The sequence below is a fragment of the Cydia splendana genome, chromosome 25, assembly GCF_910591565.1.
Source record: "Cydia splendana chromosome 25, ilCydSple1.2, whole genome shotgun sequence".
Classification (NCBI taxonomy): domain Eukaryota; kingdom Metazoa; phylum Arthropoda; class Insecta; order Lepidoptera; family Tortricidae; genus Cydia; species Cydia splendana.
Genome location: NC_085984.1, coordinates 6,304,773 through 6,332,593, shown reverse-complemented (window position 1 = coordinate 6,332,593; position 27,821 = coordinate 6,304,773). Strand labels below are relative to the sequence as shown.

At 38.5% G+C, this 27,821-nt stretch overlaps 2 protein-coding genes across 2 annotated transcripts in view; one reads left to right on the top strand and one right to left on the bottom strand.

Annotated features, from left to right (window-relative positions):
- The window catches only part of LOC134802858 (diacylglycerol kinase 1), a 227,034-nt gene extending 208,894 nt beyond the window's left edge, over positions 1–18,140 (top strand). Inside the window, exons 11-24 of the mRNA XM_063775594.1 lie at positions 840–1,000; positions 2,092–2,205; positions 3,582–3,673; positions 4,848–4,991; positions 7,313–7,565; positions 8,345–8,431; positions 10,403–10,493; positions 10,933–11,035; positions 11,278–11,376; positions 11,565–11,720; positions 12,488–12,632; positions 13,371–13,439; positions 14,877–14,989; positions 16,042–18,140. Coding sequence (XP_063631664.1) covers positions 840–1,000; positions 2,092–2,205; positions 3,582–3,673; positions 4,848–4,991; positions 7,313–7,565; positions 8,345–8,431; positions 10,403–10,493; positions 10,933–11,035; positions 11,278–11,376; positions 11,565–11,720; positions 12,488–12,632; positions 13,371–13,439; positions 14,877–14,989; positions 16,042–16,134 — 1,720 coding nt within the window. The 3' untranslated portion in view covers positions 16,135–18,140. The remainder of the gene's footprint in view (positions 1–839; positions 1,001–2,091; positions 2,206–3,581; positions 3,674–4,847; positions 4,992–7,312; positions 7,566–8,344; positions 8,432–10,402; positions 10,494–10,932; positions 11,036–11,277; positions 11,377–11,564; positions 11,721–12,487; positions 12,633–13,370; positions 13,440–14,876; positions 14,990–16,041) is intronic.
- Positions 1–27,821, bottom strand: part of LOC134802776 (glucose-6-phosphatase 2) — a 227,751-nt gene that overhangs the window by 96,740 nt on the left and 103,190 nt on the right. The gene's annotated exons all lie outside the window — the stretch shown is intronic.

Here is a 27,821-nt window from a genome sequence, read left to right as displayed (position 1 = left end):
ACTGAAATAATAATAATTATTGGGCTATAGTCCCCACCCTGGGACCCGTTTCTCAAAAGCTTGTAACTTGTAATACAAGTGGAAGTCCTTTCCTAACAATAGCTGTTACAAGTAATATCGGAAGATCAGCGCTGGAAGCCACCAGCAATATGCTAAGATGGGGCCATTTCGTAGCACTTTAATCTTATTTTGTGTTTTCTCTTTTATTATGTATTGTCTCGTTTGTTTGTGCTTACGAATAAATCTATTCTATTCTATTCTAAAAGTGCTTTTCAGAAACGGGCCCCTGGTCCCAACTCCCAAGCGAGTATATCGATTCATTGTAAGAAAATAATCCTAGTATTAAAAGTTTCTATTCAACTCACATTCGAGCAAAATTTTGGACTATACTAAAATTGCTCGGATTTCCCAGAATGTCTGAAAACATACCCTGAAAAGGCTATAAAAAGATTAAGCGCTACTTGCACCATTCCACTAACCCGGGGTTAACGGAACCGTTAACCAAATGTCACATATTACTGGTAACCATGGTAACTCCAGATTATGTTTCTATTGTTTTAAGATGACATAGACAACTCACATTTGAGCCAAATTTTGGAATATACAAAAATTTCTCGGATTTCCCCAGAATGTTTGACGTAAAAACACACCCTGAAAAGGCTATAAGAAGATTAAACGTTGACTCACGTTAGACCGGGACGTGCCCGGACCGAGGCATCCGACGTGTCATTTTCTTTGACGGCTGATCGGTGATCACGTGGTGCTCCATAGAAAACGAAGCTCCGGAAGCTCCAGCCCGGTCTAACGTGAGTCATCCTTAAGAAACTTGTTATTTTCAGGATGACAACCATCCCGCTCCTCGTGTTGCTCGGCCTGGACACCAATGTGAAGGAGGATGGTGAACACGCTTGGAGACTGAAGCACTTCAGCAGACCAGCGTACTGTAACCTGTGCCACAACATGCTCGTCGGGCTTGGGAAGAAGGGGCTGTGCTGCATTTGTAAGTCTCTAACCTCCCGGGTCTCAGAGGCCCTTAGAAAGGACAATCGTGAAGGATGGTGAACACGCTTGGAGACTGAAGCACTTCAGCAGACCAGCCTACTGCAACCTGTGCCACAACATGCTCGTCGGGCTTGGGAAGAAGGGGCTGTGCTGCATTTGTAAGTATATTTAACTCTAAAGTTTAATCAAAGAGTTTTCTTTGATCGGCGTCAACTTCAAAAATCTGTAGATTAGGTACCGTTGAATTTACAAAAAAATAAATACTAAAATATTTATTGCCAGAAAGCATTGTTTACAAATTTTTCAGTGACTCTGACACTAGGCTGAGCTTGTCCTGCCGAGTCCCTTACAAAGATTTACAGAAAGCATGATACATGCAATAGAAAAATAATTAAAAGTGTTATCGAGAATACATATTTATCCAGATGAAGAAAGCTACCTTTTCAAATGTTCTCATGCCAAAGATCGAATCGGCATCTAAGTTTTATCAAAAATATTTAAAACAGTGGTGACACTGTTCTGACACATTTTTGACAAAAAGAGACTACCTAAATGCTATGTCTAGCCTTAGTCATTCATCATCATCATCATCATCTCAGCCATAAGACGTCTACTGCTGAACATAGGCCTCCCCCTTGGACCTCCATTCGTACCGGTTGGAAGCGACCCACATCCAGCGTCTTCCGGCGGCCTTAACAAGGTCGTCTGTCCATCTTGTGGGTGGACGTCCTACGCTGCGCTTGCTAGTCCGTGGTCTCCACTCGAGCACTTTTAGACCCCATCGGCCATCTTCTTAGCCATTACCCTCGAAGAAAATTATGGAAGTTGGGTCAATCCCTGAAATCGCCAAAGAATTTGTTACTTATCCCATAAAAACTTGTAGATCTTTGCCGAAAAGCATAGTTTATGTGTGTGATTGTGTTTAAGTATACCATAAGGTGGTGGTACTAGTGCTCGACATGCTAATGCCCAATAGATCCCTGCTGTCACCTCTATTGACAATGACTTAAGTTTCAAGATGACATGTACTGGGACCGCGTCGAGCACCAGTACCACCACCTTACCACAACAAATCTGTTTCTGCTGCAGTCTGCAAGTATACTGTACATGAGCGTTGCGTGCAGCGCGCTCCTGCCTCCTGCATAGCAACGTATTCCAAGTCACGACGGGCCTCCGCCACTCTAGCTCATCATTGGGTTGAAGGTATGGATACTAATGAATTTCGTTTTTTAAGTACCTATAAAACCAAGGTAAATCCATTTTTAGGGTTCCGTACCCAAAGGGTAAAACGGGACCCTATTACTAAGACTCCGCTGTCCGTCCGTCCGTCCGTCCGTCCCTCCGTCCGTCCGCCCGTCTGTCACCAGGCTGTATCTCACGAACCGTGATAGCTAGACAGTTGAAATTTTCACAAATGATATATTTCTATTGCCGCTATAACAACAAATACTAAAAACGGAATAAAATATAGATTTAAGTGGGGCTCCCATACAACAAACTTGATTTTTGACCGAAGTTAAGCAACGTCGGGCGGGGTCAGTACTTGGATGGGTGACCGTTTTTTTTTTTGCCGTTTTTTGCATTATGGTACGGAACCCTACGTGCGCGAGTCCGACTCGCACTTGCCCGGTTTATTTTATTAAATTTAAAGTAATAAAATTTTTGGCAATGAAACATTGATGATCAATAAGCCATAGCCCGTGAATTATGGCTTAGGTACTACTCAGACAGGCACAATCGGTGGCGTCGCTCAAGGGAAGGTTAAAGAGGCTATGGTTATCAGACTGATTAATTTGCCTATATTTCAATAATTGTGTAGTTGTTTTAATTTTTCTAGTTCTTTCAAATTTTTAGTATATTTTAAATTTCGTATGTATTTATATCCTTTGTCTTTATGGTACCTTGTACATTTGGCTGCATTTGTCACCCTCTATTCACTCTCTCCTCTCATCTATTCAAAGATTAACTGGAAGAGATCCCTCAGTTCGCCTTTGTAGGTCTAACTTAATTTTAATGTGTCTTTTTGTACAATAAAGAGTTTACTAGTTACTATTTACTAGCTAGAATTCATAAATCAATGTGCGATAAATATACACTGTTTTTATTGAATTCCGTTAACTTCGGGGTATGGTTAAGTACGTTTAAGAGAACTAAATGACATAGTTAATTTTGGAAAAAAATTTTTTTTTTTTTTAATTATTAAGTTTAAAAAGTAATTAAATGTAGCATATAGCGTTGTTATAACACGGGCATTACATTTAACTCAACCAAACAATTGAAATCTGTGACATATCAATGTCATTTCGAACATCGATCGACCGAGATTGTACTTAAGTTTAGTAGCAAATGTATGAACTCATTCTAAACACTAATCAATATGTAAACCGGCCCTAAGGCAAGTGTACACGCTTGTAGAGGCCTTATAGGAAAAAAATAAATTATTGATTATCTCCGAAATGGAGTTAATTAGAATATCGGTGTCTTTGAGAAAGTTACTTGATTTAAGCTCAGGAATGTACCCTTGGAATTAAAGGAAATAAAAAAAAACACGGTGTAGAAGATATTTTAAATGTAAACAGGAAACTGCCACGGCAAGTGCGCTCGGTGTCGGAAGAAGATCAAGGGATACAACGGGATTACAGGCCTCCACTGCCGCTGGTGCCACATCACGGTACGTTTGTACCTATATCATCTAACTCACTAAGATATATTTAATTACACAAACGGGTCTACCGCGATATAATTTCATTGTTTTTACCTTTAATTCCGACGTTTCAGCTGAGTTGCACCAGCTGTGGTCACGGAAATTGCAGCTACCCGTTAAAGTGCAATTTCTTTGTCTACCCCGAACATTTTTATAAACTAATTTCGGGTAGTATAGTGGTGTTTTATTAATATCTCCGTTGACATTTGTTGGGACGTCAGTCTTTCCGTGACCACAGCTGGTGCAACTCAGCTGAAACGTCGGAATTAAAGGTAAAAACAATGAAATTATATCGCGGTAGACCCGTTTGTGTAATTAAATATGTGTACAAAACGCGAGAGTTTAAAGTGTCACTAAGATATTACAAATGAAAAAGCAGAATGCAAAGAATGAACAGATAATTTGGCCTTACAGCCATTTGAGGGTAGTTTTTGTTTACTCTTTTTTAAATGATTAAAGATACAGACTATAATTTTGGTCAAGGAAACCAATGCCTCTCGAGACTGATGTTAAACATATTACCATACTACATACCATAAGTCTATTTAATAAGGGCACAGAATAAATAATAGTACTACCGTACAGAAAGGAAACTTCCTACAAAACCGAAGTTTGACAGCGGTTCAGGGTCGAATCATACTATCCCTTTCTAATATATGGCACTATCCCTTTCGGCTATTTAGGGTTGTCAAAATTCAAGTGATTATCTTATCTGTGGTCGTGCACGCAAAAGGAAGTCAAGTGGTGCCAACCCTAATAATTGCTCGGAGCAATGCTGAGCCGAGCGGAGCCGAGTTTGGCCGATCTCAGGAGTTTCGCACCCCTGATAAGGGTGAGTTGCACCAAGCACTATATCCATTAAATATGGCAGCAGCAACTGTCATTTCATACAAAACTGTCAAACTGAGTCACAATTTCTCCACATCAACGGGATATCAACATGATACGTCAAATGTGCCTTGTCGAATACGGCCCCTGTTCATACAAATTTCACAATTACTTTAAAAGATAGTTAGTTCCAACAGGCCTTAAATCCCATGATTTATGGTTGACTGGTAGAAAATGCCTTGAGACATAAAATCCGCCATTTCCGCTTTCTTGTTTAAGTTTAAATAAGTAAATACATTTATTATTTTGTCAGCTTCACAACCGCTGCGTGGCCAACAACGCCGGCGGAATGTGTTCTTTAGGCCGCCATGCTCGTCACATCCTGCCCCCGACTGCCATCCGTCCGCTCGTGCTTGACCGTCAACGGTCACTGCCTCACCGTCCGCACAATGACCAGGTGAGATGGAAACAGGTATCTCTTTTCACACAGCTTCAATCACAATCGCGTGGCCAACAACGCCGGCGGAATGTGTTCTTTAGGCCGTCATGCTCGTCACATCCTGCCCCCGACTGCCATCCGTCCGCTCGTGCTTGACCGTCAACGGTCACTGCCTCACCGTCCGCATAATGACCAGGTGAGATGGAAACAGGTATCTCTTTTCACTCTATAACAGCTTTAATCACACCGCTGCGTGGCCAGCAACGCCGGCAGAACGTGTTCATTAGGCCGTCATGCTCGTCACATCCTGCCCCCGACTGCCATCCGTCCGCTCGTGCTTGACCGGCAACGGTCACTGCCTCACCGTCCGCACAATGACCAGGTGAGATGGAAACAGGTATCTCTTTTCACACAGCTTCAATCACAATCGCTGCGGAGCCAACAACGCCGGCGAGACGTGTTCTTTAGGCCGCCATGCTCGTCACATCCTGCCCCCGACTGCCATCCGTCCGCTCGTGCTTGACCGTCAACGCTCACTGCCTCACCGTCCGCACAATGACCAGGTGAGATAGAAACAGGTATCTCTTTTCACACAGCTTCAATCACAATCGCGTGGTCAACAACGCCGGCGGAACGTGTTCTTTAGGCTGCCATGCTCGTCACATCCTGCCCCCGACTGCCATCCGTCCGCTCGTGCTCGACCGACAACGGTCACTGCCTCACCGTCCGCATAATGACCAGGTGAGATGGAAACAGGGATCTCTTTTCACTCTATAACAGCTTTAATCACAATCGCTGCGCGGCCAGCAACGCCGGCGGAACGTGTTCTTTAGGCCGCCATGCTCGTTACATCCTGCCCCCGACTGCCATCCGTCCGCTTGTGCTTGACCGTCAACGGTCACTGCCTCACCGTCCGCATAATGACCAGGCGAGATGGGAACAGGTATATATTTTCACTCTATAACAGCTTTAATCACACCGCTGCGTGGCCAACAACGCCGGCGGAATGTGTTCTTTAGGCCGTCATGCTCGTCACATCCTGCCCCCGACTACCATCCGTCCGCTCGTGCTCGACCGTCAACGGTCACTGCCTCACCGTCCGCATAATGACCAGGCGAGATGGACACAGGTATCTCTTTTCACACAGCTTCAATCACAATCGCGTGGCCAACAACGCCGGCCGAATGTGTTCTTTAGGCCGTCATGCTCGTCACATCCTGCCCCCGACTGCCATCCGTCCGCTCGTGCTTGACCGTCAACGGTCACTGCCTCACCGTCCGCATAATGACCAGGTGAGATGGAAACAGGTATCTCTTTTCACTCTATAACAGCTTTAATCACACCGCTGCGTGGCCAGCAACGCCGGCGGAACGTGTTCATTAGGCCGTCATGCTCGTCACATCCTGCCCCCGACTGCCATCCGTCCGCTCGTGCTTGACCGGCAACGGTCACTGCCTCACCGTCCGCACAATGACCAGGTGAGATGGAAACAGGTATCTCTTTTCACACAGCTTCAATCACAATCGCTGCGGAGCCAACAACGCCGGCGAGACGTGTTCTTTAGGCCGCCATGCTCGTCACATCCTGCCCCCGACTGCCATCCGTCCGCTCGTGCTTGACCGTCAACGCTCACTGCCTCACCGTCCGCACAATGACCAGGTGAGATAGAAATAGGTATCTCTTTTCACACAGCTTCAATCACAATCGCGTGGTCAACAACGCCGGCGGAACGTGTTCTTTAGGCTGCCATGCTCGTCACATCCTGCCCCCGACTGCCATCCGTCCGCTCGTGCTCGACCGTCAACGGTCACTGCCTCACCGTCCGCATAATGACCAGGTGAGATGGAAACAGGTATCTCTTTTCACTCTATAACAGCTTTAATCACACCGCTGCGTGGCCAGCAACGCCGGCGGAACGTGTTCATTAGGCCGTCATGCTCGTCACATCCTGCCCCCGACTGCCATCCGTCCGCTCGTGCTTGACCGTCAACGGTCACTGCCTCACCGTCCGCACAATGACCAGGTGAGATGGAAACAGGTATCTCTTTTCACTCTATAATTAAAGAAGTCAACTAATTAGTGCGATCAGGAACGTCCGCACAAAGAACATTTTTGACCTAATTTTATAATGAAGATTACAATCGCAAATGCCCCAACAAAATATGTGACGTTATCTATGAAAAGGGACCTTATTGTCGATGGCGCTTACGCCGTTACTAACGATGCTCCGATATAAATACAATGCCGCGCGACACTGTGCTGCGTAAGCGCCATCGACAATAAGGTCCCTTTTCATAGATGCCCCATATAACATGTCTAAAAACGTTTTTCTTTTCCAGCAAACCCTCCCAACCTCCATATCCCTCCCCATCTCCATCTCAGCCCCCCCTGAGGAGAAAAAGGAAGAGAAGAAGGAACACCGCGCTCCCCCCATCTCCTTCCAAATCTCCCCCCCAGACGGCAGCTGCCCTCTGCTGGTGTTCATCAACCCTAAGTCGGGGGGGCGCCAGGGGTCGAGGGTGCTGAGGAAACTCCAGTATATCCTGAATCCGAGGCAGGTGCATGATATTGCGAAGGGCGGGCCGATGCAAGGTTTGTATGTTACTTATTAATTTCTTATGAGAAATAAATGTCTTTAAACCGATTTATAAGGCCGTCGCAGTCACTTTGAGCTTTACAATATCAATGCAGAATTGCAGAAGGCCGGTGAAAGCCTTTTATTACGGCGCTCTTGACGATAGGAGTATACACGTAGGTATAGTATGGAATTCGACAACGCCGCGGACGTTGCGTTTTCCATTATATCTAATAGATTTTCGTGGAATTGAATTCTATGAATTCGGCAGAGCCATTAGGTAATCAAAGCTCTTAATGATTAAATTACTAATTACCTACTATAAAGTTCACCAATAAGATAATTAATTTTATGCCACCTCGATTTGTGATATTTCCTATAAGGAGCGTGCATGAACTATAGGGGGCAGCATAGGAGCCGGCACATTTTTCGCGCGAGGCGTAAACGTGACGTTTATACTTCCGATGTAGACCACAAGATGGCAGAACCTACTATGCACAAGAAAACGTACCTACGAACTGACCTACGAGAACAGTAGATGGTAGCACTTGCTTTGGCAATGTACATGTGCACATATTATGTTTCCGATTCAGGCCACAAGATGGTAGACCCTCAAACGCGCACGGTCCCTATTATATTCCACATTCATTTTTAGTAGCAAACTATATGTATATCTCTGCATCCAAAGAAAACTTTTTCATAGCCAATCAAATCATCTTTTTCCTTCATCTTCAACAAGAAAACAACTGCACTTTGCAGTCCTTGCACCCATAACATAGTGAATTTATGGTTTCAGGTTTGCAGATGTTCAAAGACGCGAAGAACTACCGGGTGATATGCTGCGGTGGCGACGGAACCGTGGGCTGGGTGCTGGAAACCATGGGTGAGGACCATAGACCTGCTCCTGTCTCCTTGATGTTTGGCAATCTTCTCTTAACCCTTATCTTGGCAAGGCTCAAAATATCTTAAATATAAACATTTTTTTAGTTTTTCGTCACCTATTGAGCATACTAGATTATTAAAAAATAAGGGAAAATGTCCAGGATTTTCCAGTTTCGGAAAATCATATGTATCATATTTGATACAATGCCAATCCCTCGACATAATAGTTACCTACTTTTTAGAAGAAAAAAGTGGATTTTAATGAAAATAAAACATGTAATGCAACAGAAACTAAATATCATTTATTGCTAATTAAACGCAATCTAAAGCATCAGATGACTATTACACCTGTAAAAATAAATTATATATACGAATACCTGATCACATGGGCGGAAAATTTGATCCCGTAAAGTTTCAAAAAAGTCGTCAGCAAAAAGTTGAGTAAAATATGAAAAGTAAACAAATAATTGGATGGTGTTTAGCAAAAATGAGTCATCCCACATCCATTTTGCAATAAAATGTCAACTTTAAGCGTCAATTTTATGAGTTGACATCTTATTGAAAAAATGAATGTGGGTTGACACATTATTGCTTAACAGCATCCAATTAAAAGTAAAAATTTTTTTTTTGTACTTTGGGGGCTTTTTTTGCCATACACATCTTTTTCCGTGCTACGGGCTTCGGCGTAGCAATGATGCTACAGCGTACGAATATACAGTTAAATAACATCTAGTACTTTTAAAAAATCAACGTTCAATAACTAAATAATACGACAACTAATATTAAATACTGGAAACATGTTTTGTAACCCCACAAATATAAGAAAATTAAAAAACATATAAAACTATTTTGATGACAACTTGGCAATGCATTAAATGTAATACAATCCTTTCGATATGTACATTTCTGAGTTCATGGCAATGTATCAAATAAAATACATAACAGTTTCATGTAAGGTTCTGTGTATTAAATGTTTTTAAATTCGAACGCATTGTAAATATTTATGCACTAACAGATAGTAAATGCATCAAAATGTAGATTATGGAAAAATATATACTAATCTAAGAAATAAATGCAAAACTTCCAGTGCGACCCGAAATCTGTTGTTTCCGTGGCGCCATGTTGATTATTACTAATAATTTACAACGACACTTGTGTCCATTATTTTTTTTCTATAAGAAAGGAGGGTAGCTCGACATATTGCCGAATTATTTTGTTAGGTAATAAAGTGAACCTGATAGATTTTTTAAAGTTCCATGTATCACGGGTGTTACAATGCCAAAATAAGGGTTAAAGGGCCCACAGATTACCAGTTCGCTGGATATCAGCATGTCAGTTGTTCGGAGCTGTCAAATTTTGTGTTTAACTGACAGGCTGATATCGTCCGGCGAACTGGTAATCAGTGGGCCCCTTTATTAACCCCTGACGAAAAACGAGGAGTGTTTTACGGCAATGTCTGTCTGTCTGTGGCATCGTAGCTCTCCAACGGATGGACTGATACCGATGCGGTTTTTTTACGTGAAAGCGACTTTCCTTACTGTGGTTCTTAGCTCTATTTCATATAAATCTATCTAACAGCTTAAAGAGTCTCAGCTCTTCTTCAAAATGATGTAAGGCATTTTTGGCATAGAATGTTTTTTTTTGGCATATAGTGTAGGGGGTTTTATTTTTTTTATTTAATAGTTGTTTTGACGACCTGCCTTCGTCAGTAGTAATCCTGCCTATGAAGCCTATGTTTCTGGATTCAAATCCCGGTAAGGGCATTTATTTGTGTGATTAGCATAGTTATTTGTTTCTGAGTCATGGGTGCTTTTTATATGTTTACGTAGGTACCTATTTAAATATTATATATATCTTTGTACTCATACCCCCACCACAGACCTTCTTGCGCTTACTCTGGCCACTGTGGGACTATGTTGATCTATGTAAAATTGTCCTATAATAGGTATAATACAATATTTATTTATTTCAGATAAAGTGCAGATGGAAACGCAGCCGGCAGTGGGGGTGATCCCACTCGGGACGGGGAACGATCTGGCTCGCTGCTTGAGGTGGGGGGGCGGGTAAGTACTATTTTTCTACAACATCTGGCAATAAAAAGTACTATGTACGCGCGTATCAGGTGCTGAGTCCTCTAAAGGGGCCCACAGATTGCCAGTTCGCCGGACGATATCAGCCCGTCATTTAAACGCACACGGCCACGATAAAGCAATGTTTTGTGACTTGTAATCACTATTACATACAGTATAATTAATCTTCTTCTTCAACCTAGCGTTTTCCCGGCCTAGCGCCAGGGTCCGCTACAAATAATCAGGTTCCGATAGATACAGTATAATTCATCTTTAAAAAAACCGACTTCAAGTCTTCCTCGAAGAATTTAGACATTCAAACACAATGTATATTTCAATCCCATACCCAATTAACACGGTACTCGACTAAAAAGCTCTCCATCATTAGTGAATAAAATAAATGAATGAATAAATGAACTATTGTTATTGGCAGGTATGAAGGCGAGTCCATCCACAAGATATTGGATAAAATATCGCGCGCCAGCACCGTGATGATGGACCGGTGGCAGATCGACGTTGAAAACACCGACGAAGAGGTAAATCCTGTTCTAATTGCTTAAACCTTTACTAGGCTGACAGTTCAAAAATGACAATGGAATCATGGAATGTCTGTCTTGCTCATCAAAAATTTAACACATTTTTGAAGTGCCGTATGTGGGAAACACATATTATTTATCCCTTAGCCTGGTAAAGAGTTAAAGCCAGATATAGACTAGGCGATAAAATGTCCTACGACAAGATTACAGCTGATTCTGATACATTATGTTTAATTTTCCAGCAACGAGAGCCATCAGAGCAGCCAGAGATGCCGAGCTCGGCGCCGCACCCGACGTCTGTGCCCTACAATATCATCAACAACTACTTTTCCATCGGCGTTGTGAGTACATTGTCTTGTGGGACATTCATTCAGTTTTAGGGTCAATAGTTTCTATCTATAGTTATTCTAGCTCGTTCGTCCAATAATTGCAAGATAAATCCAGGTCTATTCTGCCTCTCTACAGAACAGCCATAGGATCAGTTTGTTGAATATTTCAGAATAATTAAATTATTTGTCCAATATTCCAGGACGCTGCGATCTGCGTGAAGTTCCACACGGAGCGAGAGCGCAACCCGGACAAGTTCAGCTCCCGGATGAAGAACAAGCTGTGGTACTTCGAGTTCGCCACGTCGGAGCAGTTCGCGGCCAGCTGCAAGAACTTACACGAGCACATCGATATTGTGGTCAGTTTTAATAACCATACAGCTCGAGCAATATTGCTGTCTCTGTCACTTTTATGTAGCCTATAGCCAACCCGGACAAGTTCAGCTCCCGGATGAAGAACAAGCTGTGGTACTTCGAGTTCGCCACGTCGGAGCAGTTCGCGGCCAGCTGCAAGAACTTACCTACACGAATACATCGATATTGTGGTCAGTTTTTAGGGTTCCGTACCCAAAGGGTAAAAACGGGACCCTATTACTAAGACTCCGCTGTCCCTCTGTCCGTCTGTTTGTCACCAGGCTTTATCTCATGAACCGTGATAGCCAGACAGTTGAAATTTTCACAGTTGATGAGTTGAATTTCTGTTGCCGCTATACTAAAAAGTACGGAATACTCGGTGGGCGAGCCCCTCTCACTCACTCACTCACCCTTATCCGGTTTTATAACTGATGCGCCATCGAAAACTTTCCAAAATTGTGGAGTTTCCACTTGAAAATTTTTCGGAAACTCCTCATATTTTTATGTGGATATCGTAATTTTCCGTTTTCAACTTGAAAGTTTCCTTATCATATATGAAATATCCGCGAACTTTTTCAAGATTTTCGCTACTTGCAAATCTGTAGATATAACCTTGGTCGAAAGTAGAGCTCTACTGAAAAATAGTTTTTTGATATCAACCCCAAAGGGATGAATATTTCTACCGCCTTCGCCGCTGACAAAATCTCAGATGGATAATAGAATAACTCAAAAAATAGCAAATAAGTAATGTACTTTTTAATGTTTGTTTCAGTGTGACGGGTCATCCCTAGAGTTGAGTAAAGGCCCCGCTCTGCAGGGGGTGGCGTTGCTGAACATCCCCTACGCGCACGGGGGCTCCAACTTATGGGGAGCAAGCGGTGTGCATCGGAAGGGACGCTTCCCTAATGCACAACAAGGTTGGTTTACAGTGTGACGGTTTAACATGAGTAGACATTATAGTGTGTCAGATCATCACTAGATTTGAGTAAGGCTGTTGAGTAAGAGTTCATTTGAGTGTGATAGATCATCACTATATAGAGTTGAGTAAGGGTAAATTATAGTGTGACGGTTTATCACTAGAGTAAGGGGCCATTCAAGTGTGACAGATCATCACTAGATTTGAGTAAAGGTACATTATAGTATGACGATTTATCACTAGAGTAAGGGGCCATTCAAGTGTGACAGATCATCACTAGATTTGAGTAAAGGTACATTATAGTACGACGGTTTATCACTAGTGTAAGGGGCCATTCAAGTGTGACAGATCATCACTAGATTTGAGTAAAGGTATATTATAGTACGACGGTTTATCACTAGTGTAATGGGCCATTCAAGTGTGACAGATCATCACTAGATTTGAGTAAGGGTACATTATAGTGTGACAGATCATCACTAGAGTTGAGTAAGAGTATATTATAGTGTGACAAGGTCGTCAAGGGCACAATAAGATGTAAGTGAGCAAAAAGTAATGAGTATTTTTCAAAGTTTAAATATTTTTTTTAATAAGTAACTTTATTAAGAAATTAAATGTTTTCCCGCCAAACATTGTCTATGGAAATATAGTTTTAAAATATAAGGCCAATTCTTTGTTTCATGTTTATTTGTCTATTGCAAAACTTATCTAGTAACCTATGTATATTTTGTAATATTTACAGATATTGGTGATAAGCTGATAGAAGTGATCGGCCTAGAAAACTGTCTGCACATGGGGCAGGTCAGGACAGGTAAGATTCCTTTTTCACGGAAACGTACGAACGTGTCTTGCTGTTCAGTCAGTATCGGTACAAAAAGTACTGGGGTTAGCATGACAAATACGAACGTTTCCGAGACAATACGATCGAAAACAATTATGCACTACATCTGTAACACTGGGTGATTCAGGAGACGTGAGCAGGACTAATACTGCGCATTTCGTAAATTATAAGCAACACTTTCGTATCAGTATTAGTGAGGTTAACGTTAATTTTCTAGTCGTGTTGAAAAATTAATAATAATTAATAATAATAATTAATAATTATTCAATTATTTTTTTTTTCTGTAATTAGACCAATTTTGATGTATGGGTGTGAAGCTTGGACGCTGACTCAGAAAGAAGAGAGCAAGCTCTTAGTGGCGGAGAGGAAAATCTGGCGGAAGATTCTGGGGCCTATCAGAGAGGAAGATGGGACTTGGAGGCGAAGGAAAAATAGGGAGCTAGAGGAGCTTGTTGCGATGCCCAATATAATTGGCGAGATCAAAGCCACACGACTCCGCTGGCTCGGTCACCTGGAGAGGATGGGGGAGGATCGTGCTGTGAGAAGAGCGTATGTGGGGCACACGGGCGGAAAACGTCCGTCGGGGCGTCCCAGATACCGCTGGAGTGACGAAGCCCAAAAAGACCTGTCCGCCCTCGGAATACCCAACTGGCGTGAAGTGGCGCAGAATAGGGCAGAGTGGCGCTCTCTTGTGTCAGAGGCCAAGATCCTCTTTGGGTCACTGAGCCAGTGATGTATGTATGTATGTATGTATGTTGAAAAAAAAAGTTATTAATTTATGTACGACACGCGTGGTCACCCTAAAATTAGAATACTAAACTACCGATATTCTGTGTCAAATTGAATGTCACCACTGTCATCGCGGTCTGGTTACTTTTGAATACTCGTATCTCACTCAAGTTTGACAGTTTATTTTCTTCGTAATCAAAAATTAAAGAGGTTTTATGCTTATTAATTAGGTCTTGTAGGGTGACCATGATCGTAGTGGATTAAATTTGCCCTCACCAAAAAGTTAAAAAATAGGAAAAAGTGTGGTTGTTTCACCTAAATACGACGGTGATCGATCAATTATCAGTTACTGAGTGTGCAGGATTAGTCCTGCTCACGTCTCATGAATCACCCTGTATAACTGAATCAGGCAAGAGCTGTGGGGGAAATGACCGAACGGGATAGTCTTATGTATCTTTCAGTAGGAGTAGCAGCGAAAGCGCTATTATTGTTTGTCCTTGTCACAGTCTCATTTTTATTTATTACCCACCGTAAATTTAGTATGGATTATGGTGGGCAACAAATAAATTCGACCAATCTAGTGTCGCATTGCGTATATTTTGTCCCTCACGGAGGCACGCGTATACCACTTCTATAGGATCCTACCTTCTATGCATTGATCACATTTTATTTCGACAGGCCTCCGAGCCTCCGGGCGTCGTCTGGCTCAATGCAGCTCCATAGAGATGACCACGAAGAAGACGTTTCCCATGCAGATAGACGGCGAACCCTGGATGCAACCGCCTTGCAAGGTATTATCAAACTTCTTCTCTCTCTTTGCCTTATTCCCATTATTTGGGGTCGGCTCTCCTCGTTCTCATGCCCCAGGACGGTCTGTCCTGAGTTGCCTTTGGGGTAAGTTGGTCTCGTTCCAGGTCGCTGGTCACTGTAGACTCTACTACTAGATACTTACAGTGTAGACGACCACGTGGCTTTAGGTCTTTCTTTTCTGCTTGCAAGGTATTATCATACTACAATTAGAATGTGATATAGGAGACAAACGCATCACCTGATGCTAAGCGACTACCGTCAGCCATGGATATCTGCAGAACCAGAGGGGGTTGCAAGACTGCAAGTTCGTTGCCCTCATTAAGATTCCCGAATACGCTCTTTTCTTGTAGGTTGTATAAGTCCGGAAGTAGGTAGGTACTTGAGTCGATATTTAATTAATCACTAGAGTTAGACCAAGAAAATTCTGCAGAGATTTTGACAGCATTTTTAAACGTCGAACTTCTATAAAATTATGACGTGTAAATAACACTGGCACTGCGTTTGCTGTCAAAATCTCTGCAGACTTCTTGGTCTAACTCTATACTCTGTATCTTTAGGTATTTAAATAAAAGTAAACAATTAATTTAGTAATAATTTAGTTATGTTTTAGTTTTAATTTAGTTGTAGCTTGTTTAGGTTTACGTAGAAATAATTAGTTAGTGCTTTAAATCATGTAATAATATTTTTTGTGCTTTATATCATGTAATAATGTGTTTCAGTTTAAATAAATCTTGCAAGGTATTAATGTATACATTTTCGGTTAGTTATAACATTTATTGATTAACCAACCAAATACAAAACCGCCTGGATCTGTCACTGAACGACCTGACTTTAACCTACATTATTTGATCATGTAATGTTTTCATCTACCCTCAACTGGCTTAAGGAGCCATTTGAGGGTAGATTTTGTTTACTTTTATTTAAATACCTAAAGATACAGACTATATAGCTCTGGTAGTTTTTTGCCGAACCGGTTTTTAGAAAAACCGGGCTATGGATTTTCTTATTTAGTTTGAAATATTTTTTTTTTCAGATAACGATTACCCACAAAAACCAAGTACCAATGCTCATGGGGCCAGCACCTGAGAAAGGAAGAGGATTCTTCAAGCTCTTCACCCATTGCTAAGCGTCTCTTTCACTCATTCCATGTTAAATAGAAAAGGACGAGAGGAACTAGTATTGGTAATAACGCAAGTCTTTTGAGTCTGAAGAACGTTTTTACGCGATTTTGCGCTTAATAAACTTCAGTCTTTTAAGTCTTGAGTCGAGTCTTTTATTTAAGACTCAAAAAAGACTCTACTCTACTCTTCGGATAAAGACTTCGTCTAAATTTTATTAGGTTTTATCTAAACGAACACTAAGGAAAATAGGTGTTATTGAATGATGTGTCTGTCGGCGGCCGATCGTAAGATCTGGCATATCGTGAAATTCCTAGGCATATCGGGAAACGTGAAAATCTTTGACTCGTTCCCTGAGTCGACGGAGCCCCGCTACGCGGGGCTCCTATTTCTGGGCAGTTTGCCCTTCGGGCATCTGAAGCAACCTAACGAACCTATCCTACCTATATATTGGTTTGATGTGACTATCGTCAAAACATTACACAGGAACATAACGATCTGCCTGATCGTACGATCGGCCTACGACATGTCTATCCCATGAATTTCATGGGGAGACAATGTGTTTTAGAAAATATTTGTAGATAATCTGTGAGTCCTCTTTAAAGGACTCAGGCCTCGATAAGAACTCAGTCTAAGATACTGAGTCGAGTCTCAAAAACAAAGGACTCAAGGACTCAAGGACTCAAGGACTCAAAGGACTTGAGTCTTATCCAACAAAGGTAAACAATCTTGACGTGTATTTTTATTTGTAAACACTTTTGATAAATATTAAGTCACGGCAAATTATGTAAAAAATATGTGTACGATTATTTACATTATTTTGCTATAATAAGTAATAGTTACTGATTTTAAAAGGCGTTTTTCAATTAAAACACACGTTAAGATCGCGTAGTCTTTTTTGAATGCTAAAAAAACGAACCATTAGATATACATAATATTAATTAGGTCGTCTTATTGGGTTAGCAGTGTTACGGCACTTTTTTTTTTAATTGGAGCTGAATGCCAAGGATTTGACCATCTAGAATTTGATCTTGAAACTCGTATCGGGTTATATAGGTACATAAAATAATTCCAATTTCATTTATTTACAACGTAGTTACATATTAGGTAAATAAGCATTTTATGACCTTGAATCGCTTGAGTCTGCGTCCCACAATTTTATTATTTTCCTATTGACAAAAAAGTAGGTACGGAATATATAAAAATTGTTCAATTTTGCCCGTTAATTTGCCCACTGAAATACTGCTAGTATTTTCTGCCCATCAGTAGCCACATCCATTTTAAGAAACTACTCTTTTTTTAGAAAAAGAGTGTTGTTTTCTCTCCTGTTTTCTGAGTATATGTAGGATTTTGCGCCAGTGTATGTGTATTTCACTAAGGTTTTATTTTATATTAAAAACATTGACGGTATTTGTACCATTAACCATTTAACTAATTGCAGATTTTTGTCGAGTGGGCAAATTTTCTCCTGGGCAAAGTTAAAATTTATTACCATAAATCCGCCTGATTTCTTCCATCTGTTTTAAATAGTTAACATATTTTTGTTCTGTCGATATCAATTGAGGTGGCTGTAATCATCAATTTCTTGACTTTTCTTGACTTTACACTTTTCAAATGCATTTAAACAAAATGTGGTCCAAATTACAGCCATTCAATTAAAAAAATGCTGTAAATTAGTAAACTAATTTAAGCTTTATAGACCTGAAAAAACTTGGCGTCCATTAAAAATAGGATTTTACTTTGACTTTTAAGAAAAACACAATTTAAACTCAGTTGCCACACGCATGTGAAAAATAATATTGAAAGATTAGATTACTATTATACGTATTAATTTAAATTAGATAGTAAGTTTAATGCATAATATAGTTTGTTGCCATTTAAAACGAAATAATTTATGAAATTATGTTTTAACATTAAAGTCATAAGAGTATTAACGGAATTTAAATTAAGTACAATTTTCTTATTTAACTATGTTACACATTTTTTGTAATTAATTTGTAGAGCAAAGTTTTGAGCTTTAAATGTATTATATATTATTATATCTACATAAGTAGTAATAATTAAATAGTTCTTCATTTTACATTGTAAGTAATAATCAGGGTTGGGCAGTATTTCAATTACATGTATTTGAAATACGTATTTGAAATACATTTTAGTATTTTGTATTTGTATTTCAAATACTACCTGGAAAAGTATTTTGTATTTGGTATTTCAAATACTGCACTCACATGTATTTTGTATTTCAAATACTTCAAGGTTCAAAATACATTTCTACAAAATACATTTTATTAAATTCTACGATCCTAAAATGGAACATTTTTTTAAATATAATGTACGACTTGTACGAGCGCAAATAGGTACATTGCGCGAGCTATTCTGCGCAGAACTTTTCGTCAACAGCCAGGGGATAGAGTCATTGTAGTAGTTTCCGTCCATGCTCTAGTTTTCGACCACTTGACAGATTCGCATATAATATATTTCATTTTTAATTTACTATTTGCGAAATATATTTTTTATATGTAGACAGATATATTGTTTAGCTAAGGATTGAAATCAGTCCAAATTTGTGCAGCAATGTAGGTTTATATTCAAATTTCGTCAAGTGGACGAAAACTAGAGAAGGACGAAAACAAGCGCAATGACCCTATAAGTTTTTAGGAAAGGATATGCGTTAAAAAAAACTAAATGATTAAACAAAAAAAAGAAAAGTATTTTGTATTTTGTATTTGAAATACATTATTTTAAACGCTGTAATTTGTATTTTGTATTTCAAATACCAGTCACCAAAGTAGTTTGTATTTGGTATTTCAAATACTTTTAAGAATGTATTTTGTAATTTGTATTTGAAATACGTGGAAGCCAGTATTTTGCCCAACCCTGGTAATAATAGTTACATATTCAAATGTAATTTTAAAATATAGACAACTTCTAAAGCTAAAAGCAAAACACAAAATAGACGTTTTTTTAATCCAAAAATTTTAGTCTCTTTATATTATCAAAATGTCCACTTTTTAGAAAATTTTAAAATCGAATATTCGATTTACTAAAAATACGATTTTATTATAAAAGGAAAATATCATAAACGTGCCAATCCGTGGAAACGTCATACTAATCTTACAATTACTTAAATAAAATTTCTATAGGATTTTTATGATCCATTTATAGGAAAAATACCTTTAGAACTAGTTCTTTACCTAGATATTGGAAAATATTTATTTTATCTAAGCGTATGGTCTTTGTTTTAATAAAATTACAAATATTATTTTGAAGAATGGACATATTTATTTAACTTTACTATTCCATTAAAATGAATTAAAATATTGATACGAAAAACTTGTAATTTTATTGAAACAAAGAAAGTAAACAGCGATTCTAAGTAAATTGTAAATTATTGTTATTTATTTCCGTCAATGTTGAAATATGTTGATGCTTATTTTATGAATAATTTGTAAAAATAGTGAAAATATTATTGAAAGACTATGTGATTCTCGTAATAGGTTGTTAAACAACAAAATATATTATTGACGTAGAATTCAAAAATAATTGAAAAGATATAAAAATATTTGTTGTCGACTGTTTCTAGTTGTAACTACTTAGTCTACTTACTATTATTATTAAACCTATTTACCTGTCTAACAGAGTGGTATAATATAACAGATACTGATTTGCTGTGTAATATTTTTTGGGGATCGAAATGTATTTCAAAATGAAAAATTCCTCAATTTCCTATGAAATTTTCCTAAAAGTTCCTGGAACTCCCTACTTTTTAGGGTTCCGTACCCAAAGGGTAAAACGGGACCCTATTACTAAGACTTCGCTGTCCGTCCGTCCGTCCGTCCGTCCGTCCGTCCGTCCGTCTGTCACCAGGCTGTATCTCACGAACCGTGATAGCTAGACAGTTGAAATTTTCACAGATGATGTATTTCTGTTGCCGCTATAACAACAAATACTAAAAACAGAATAAAATAAAGATTTAAATGGGGCTCCCATACAACAAACGTGATTTTTGACCAAAGTTAAGCAACGTCGGGAGTGGTCAGTATTTGGATGGGTGACCGTTTTTTTTTTGCTTTTTTTTTGTTTTTTTTTTTTGCATTATGGTACGGAACCCTTCGTGCGCGAGTCCGACTCGCACTTGCCCGGTTTTTTTAACTTTTCGCTATTTACACATCTGTAATCACAGAGTATTTATATTGAAATTTGACTTATTCAAAATAAGTCAATAATTTTAATAAATGGAGAGATATTAAATTTTTTTTAAAGTTATTCGTCTGTGTGTCGTGATTTTATGTAGTGTAATTTTAAAAGTTTTATAACCCGGATGTAAAAAATGATAATATTAAAATAAACTAAATTGAAATATATTATACGACTCTGTGTGACTAAATCTATATACTTTATACTTTAATAAATGTTGTTACGTTATCTACTTGTATTTTACATGTTATAAATGGGCAATGTTACCATGAAATCTTTCATCTTTGCACTTTTACTATTAATTTTGATAATCAGTCAAAAGTGTAAGGACTTGGGGTAAAATTGACTTTTATTATTAATATTATATATTGCGGTCTTGAATTGAGCAAAAAAATTAACCATTTCTCGCCAGTTATCTTCAAGCATTAATTTCAAAGTAGGAAGGGTGGGCAAAGAAGAAAGCTTTCATGTTTTCATTAAATTTTAGGAAAATGTAAGAACTATCGAATTAACTATTGGATATAAGTAATGATGCTTACGCATAGTTCAATTTTAGGAGTGATTTCAATTTTACGCAATCGTACTTTACCGCCCTAGAGCGGTAATTAGCACAATACGTGCCTAAGTCGAAAATTTAAAGGGCCATATGTACTGTAAAGCAGGCCACTGACGAGCCTTCCAAATGGATGCCGTTACAATGGATTCATCCAAATGGACGGCATCCTAATATTAAACATTGTACGTATTTGACATTCACTGACCGATTTTGGATTGCAGCCACGCTATTTGGACTGCTGGAAGGCTCGTCAGTGGCTACCTTAAAACGTTGTACAATACACGTGCGAAAAGATAATTGGCAACTCGTGTCGACTTATCGCCACTCGTTGCGAAAATCCTACTTTTCGCACTTGTATCGTAATGTAGTGTGAAGTACGCTCCTTTTCACAAATCTCTCCCGAACCGAGAAAAATGTAACCTAAGGTTTTATTTATAATGGATTTCATGTTAGAGTTAGACCAAGAAAAGTCTACACCGGTTTTGATAGCCCACGCAGTGCAAGTGTTATTTTAAACGTCAAACTTCTATGAAATTATGACGTGTAAATAACACTTACACTGCGTGGGCTATCAAAATCTGCAGACTTTTCTTGGTCTAACTCTAGTTAGTTAGTTTTTGTTTATACCTATGGGCCCAGGTCGTAACATAATCAATTCCAGGGTAGTTTATAAAGAAAGAGTTTAATACATATATTTAAAAAAATCTTTTGCTGACTGCTCTGCTCGAGCGTCCACTCTTACACACTATTATTTACGTAATAAGATTCACACAACACATAATGTTTTACCCATAAACTAAGCTCCTAAGCTCCTAAGGAAATAGAGTTGATTTTGCGTTGTTCAAAAACTGAACGAAACAAAGCAAAAGCAACTCTGTTCCAATCGAATATGATTTAAATTTCATTGAACTGAGTAAGTACTATAGGTAGGACCTCGGGCCTTAGGAGGATAACAGACTAAGGTGAATGTGGGGAAGACCGGCCATATAAAATGTATTGCAAGGAAGACCCGTCATAGGTCATATCCTCTCGTATCGTATTTGTATATTTATCTCGCTCAGACACAGTCAGTAACATTGTATTGGCATATATATTGGATGTACCTTACGGGCAATAAGAATGGGACCAGTACCGTGGTGTCCCTCACGAATTCGAGGCAATCGTGCAGTCTACTCGTAGTCTAATGCCACAAAAGGGTTTGGTTGATGAGTTCCCATCACGCGCTCGATTTGTCGCAACTAGTTGCGTTAGACTGCACTTGTAGACGTTCTTCTCCACATTAACCTTACCTATAAAAATAATAAGTACATAATAATTAATGTCATTAACGGGTCTAACGCGATTAAATCGCCATATGACCATGACGATGGGTTGACCACAACTAGTGCAATCTAGCTGCAACGTCGGAAATGTAAAATAATGAAGTTTAATCGGGTTAGACCCGTTAATGACATTAATTAAATATGTGTACATAACGCGAGAGTTTATAGTGTTATATTAAGTACAGAATACTTTGTAAAACCTGCTGGCTCCCTACGTAGCTGAAAATTTAAATACCTATTTTCTATTTTAAATATTTTTGTCTGACTGATGTAATAACGCGCCAGCAGGGTTTGAAATAATGAAGTACCTAATACATTATAAAACATGCGAAATGTTGTGTGATCTAAATAATATTTGAGATTATTATTACATGTAATTATTTGCAGATTTAATAATTATTTACATTTATTTAAAATGTTTTCAAATGGGTATCGTTGCGGGATACCAATCTGTGGCAGCTTTAATAGTTTTAAGAAATATAAATTATTATATTACATTATTAAATATTGTAACGAATTATATGTGCATTTTAAACTGTACTATGCGTTTGATTTTATTTTATAGTTTATGAGATAAATGCTCAAAAAATTTAACATTTGCATAACATATTACATATACAAGCCTATTCATTTATGAATGTTTTTTTAACGTCAATACCCTTAAGCCTAGAAACCCGGTTCCATAACGCCGATATGTAGAAAACTTGTCAGAAATCCATACATTGGACGGTTGCCAAACCTATTTATTCTCTATTATTATCAGTATTATCACTATTATATTCCAAGTCAATATTACATTAAATACCCACTTGTACATACAGCCAAAACGCGTAACTTTGCCCACCTATAAAAATCTATTTTATTTGACTTGTATAGGTACATTATATAAGAAAATGGTTGCTTGTCATCCTTTATCCGCTTTATCGTATAAAATGCCATTCGATAGGTACATTAAATAATGGATGGGGGTTTAAAAAAAACCATATATTCTAAATACAATTAGTTATATATAGTTTTACTTTCATTACCGTGAATATAGCCAACTTTGCCCGCTTTTTTCGAAAAAACACGAATTTCTCAAAAAATATATGACATCGTATGACTTTTTTTTGCTCATCACGTCCATTGTAATCAACCGCGTCAGTTTACTTGAAGAAAAAAAATTAAATCCTGTTTTTACCCACTTTTTTGGCGTTATAGAGGGCGGGCAAAGATATCCGGGGTTGTGGCCAACATTGCCCACGTCAATTTGGTGCTGAAATACAGCTCTTATGATGATGATGTCTAAGAATCACAAAAAGTTTTTGGGCAATCGTACCATTCCCTGTTAATAACTTATCGATAAGTATGTAAACATTTGAATAAATCGGGTAGGCAATGTTGCCTACCCGTTTTTGCCCTTTTCCATACAAGACACCTAAGCATTTTACAAAGGCTAAGGTTGTCACTTTAGAGAAAACCTGTTACAATAGTTTAATGGCCTAAAATATGAGTTTTGCTGTATTTTTCATGCGTAAAAGGGATAAAACATCTAAATAAAGGATTATAAGACCAATCAAATACAGTATATATTTATAAACTTACTTTAGTGTACAAACATAACCTTCTTTTACTTGCGAAGTTGGGTAAATTTGTCAAAAGTGACAACCCTAAGCCGTTTTTGGTGGTGGGCAATGTTGGAATCCATAGGTCTGTAAATTACCGGATTACATTGCCCACCGCCAAAACTATTGTGTCTTTAGGCCTTTTTAGATTAAACCTCAATGGACATAATCTATGCTTCATGTTTTATAACTGAAACCCGGAAATATTTGTCAAAGGGTTCTCAATTTTTTTCAACATGCATTCATTTTTTAACAATTTTTTGCCCGCCGAAATATACCATATACTTATTTGACAACTCGCTGAAAATTCCCAAGTCATGTTGTGCACATGTTTGGTGTATAGTTTTGTCACAAATTTAACCTATTTTCTGTTAAAAATAGTAGGGTGGCCATAAGTATTTAAATTTTTTCTACATTTACGAATTTGCTTAAAATTATCGTTTTGGGCAAAGTTTCCCCTGGTGGCAAAGTTGGCTATATTCACGGTATATATTTACTGCTTAGTTGTCATATTTCACTTAGACTTTTATTTAAAACTGGCAACCTATTTTTACTGTGCCCATAAAGTTTTACGAATAACGTTAATTTTATTTTAATATTATTCCTAGGCCCTAGGCCAAAATTGTGAATCATGTTAACATGCAAATATCTGCAAATATATTTAAGCAGTCAAGAACATCATAAATAATTATAACAAGCAGGCACAATTATAATTGCTTAGGGACAACAAATCAGATCAAAATGACTAATAATTGTATGCAAAAATGTCGACTATAGCGCGCATAGACCATTATTTAATACTCCAGACAGATATATAGTGTAAGATTATGTTGTTTGAAATGTTAATAGTACATTATACAAGTGTACGATTAACAATTTAAATTGATTTGGGCATTTAACACTTTCAATGTCCAAGACATAAGGCGTCAAGTTTTTGTGCCTAGAACTAGTTCTAAACACGGGATACATTTACCACAGTCTACAAAACAATACCTACAGTCATTCGACGAAGCCGTCTAGATAGGGCAATCGTGCGTGCGAGGGGCAGGTCACGCGCACCCGAGCTGCATACATTGCCATTGTTAGTAGCTCGGTACTACTTACAGGGCTAGCGTGTCTTATTTGAAATATTTATAATTTTTAGGCAGTTGTCTAAAAGTCTATGACAACCCTAATGTGTTCTTGTGCGATGGCAGCATTTACGCAAACATCAAAGGCCTCGGTCCACTGTTACTTTTTAAACTGTGCTTTAACTCCTGAAGGTAGGTAGGTGTCGTCTTAAAAAACTTTTTAAATTAAAGTTAAATGATATCCAATAACTTAACCAGGTAATAATTTTGTTATATAATATTTGTTAGTCTAATTAAATATAATATATTTTTAGGTGGGCAAAGTTACAAGTTATGACAGTAAGAAACACTGGGTCAAGAGAAACACTTGTAGGGAAAATAAACACTGACAGTATATAACGGTTTTTGCAGATCATTCTTTTTCATGCTGGACTAAAATAGTTATTTGTTTTACAAGGGGGCAAAGTTGTTGTTTAACCGCTCGTGCTAATATTGATACCTGAGCAAGCGTAAGATTCCAAAATTGAGCGTTGCGAGGATTTCAAAGCACGAGGGTTAAACAAAATTTGCCCCTGAGTGAAACACAAAATTTTTCACCACACCAACCCGAAGCAAATATTAAATGTAAAATATCAAACAAAATCAAACCAAATCAAATTCAAATGAATGTTATTAAATATTTATCATCCAAAATCATCATTTAAAAGTCAATTCTACCAGCAAACATAAGAAAACAACTCAAAATTTGCATTTGATTACTTTGCCTCACATGTGAATTACTGATAGCAAAGTGCAACTTTGCTATCCGTTTTTGAAGTGCAAAGTAAGCCTTTCCGAGATGGTGTGGTGAAAATATTTTTTCGTCAGTCCACCACCATTTTGGGTGTACCTAAGTCAAATAAGTTTTCGGCAAAAGTTACATTTTTGGTACCTACAAGCTTTTATCGCTGACTGTACTTTTCGTTCCACAGGCAACTAATACTCATCGAGACAATTCTAAAAACCCCAAACAAAATTAATTTGCGTTGTTTTATCACAGAGTTCCCATGGCCACCTCCTGTCTCCATCATCAGATCAGCTCGATGGTCACCCGACTTACATAATAAATGTATGCAAAATTTCAGCTCGATAGGAATTCGAGAAGTGGGTCAAATTTAGCTTCAAAGATTTGACTTACACTAACAAAATAACGAACAGGGCCAGATAAATGCTTGTAAGAACTAGTCCAACCCGGGCCAAAAAACGCTTTCCCTTTTGGCTCACTGGGATTATTTATTTTATTTTATTTATTTAAAAATTTAATTCAAGCAACAAGGCCCGTATTACAAATACCTTACAGACTAACATACATATTTTAACATATATTATGTATTTTATCAACTTAAAACTAAACCGTTCCGGGAGTGGGCAGTCAACGTGAAAAAATGTTCAAACGCTGGAAAGTGCAGGGGTCAAAATGTCCATACGGAACCGGCTGTCTATGTGGCAAAAGTAGGTAGGTTAGGTTCGTTAGGTAGCTTCAGATGCCCGAAGGGCAAACCGCCCAGAAATAGGAGCCCCGCGTAGCGGGGCTCCGTCTTGTTACGTCTGGTTACATAGACAGCCGGTTCCGTATGGACATTTTGACCCCTGCACTTTCCAGCGTTTGAACTTTTTTTCACGTTGACTGCCCACTCCCGGAATGAACTAAACTATATTAAGTATATGCATTGATGAACTATTTTGGCAGTCTGCTAAAAAAACGAAATAATGTATGTATGTATGTATGTCAAGATGTCAATCACGTAGGTGTTACTTTGCATGCTGGTGTTATGCTAGTAATGACAGATAATGCGAACCACATTCCAGCCCAGATATATTCAAATTAAATAGTTTATAATACTACAATGTTCTTGTTAAATCTGGGCGTAAAGGGAAGATGTATATTGTCGAGGAAAAAGGCACTGATTACAAATTTAGGCTGTTCAGCAGAAAGGTCGAAACGAATGTGACGGCATCACGCACGCGAACAAAAGCTGTATATTTATTCAAACATTTAACCTTGTCCCACGTGCGTTTATGCAGTTACAGGTACCTATAAACAAGATTTATGATATTGATTTATGATTGATATTTATTGATATTTATTTATGAAACCTTGACACTAAAGTGATATCCTGACAACTGAAAAACTTACAAAAATATCTAGAACACACACACGCACACACACACACACACACACACACACACACACACACACACACACACACACACACACACACACACACACACACACACACACACACCACACACCCTTATTCTTATCTTTTCTTCTTTCTTTGAATTACTTAATTTCTTTAACTATTACATTAGCTATTAAATTAGTTTTTACTTAACCTTTAGCCTGCGAATTACGAATCCGGCTTAGCCTATTGTGGGGCCACAGGACATTGATAATTGTTAATAAGGTTCTTTTAAATTAATATTATTCTTATTCTCAAAATAACTCGTCCAACAATTCATTTTTTCCAGCCTCCTCATCCTGTTCCGACAATTAACAAACACATATTATGAACAATAAATATAGGTTCGTTAGCCTTTACTATGACAATAGTAAGGAAAGGATAATACAGTTTGTTTAATCGGTAATTACTAATTAGATTTCGTATCTACAATATAATGCTATTGTATTCTAATCGTTCTCCTGTTTATAGGCCAAGAGAAGGTGCTATTTTATATCATTAATAACAAATAACACTAACGGTACGGTCGCGTGAGGTTTCCCAACAATATATGTGACGTTCCACGACGAAAGGTACCTTATGGCGGTTGGCGCTTACGCTATTATTAACGCCGCTCCAATATTTTTGCGGCCGTCACATATCTTTACTATTTCATATCTAGTGAATCTCTAATTCATTTCCCGAATCGCGCCGCTATAAGTGCACGTTCTGGACTTCTGGACCA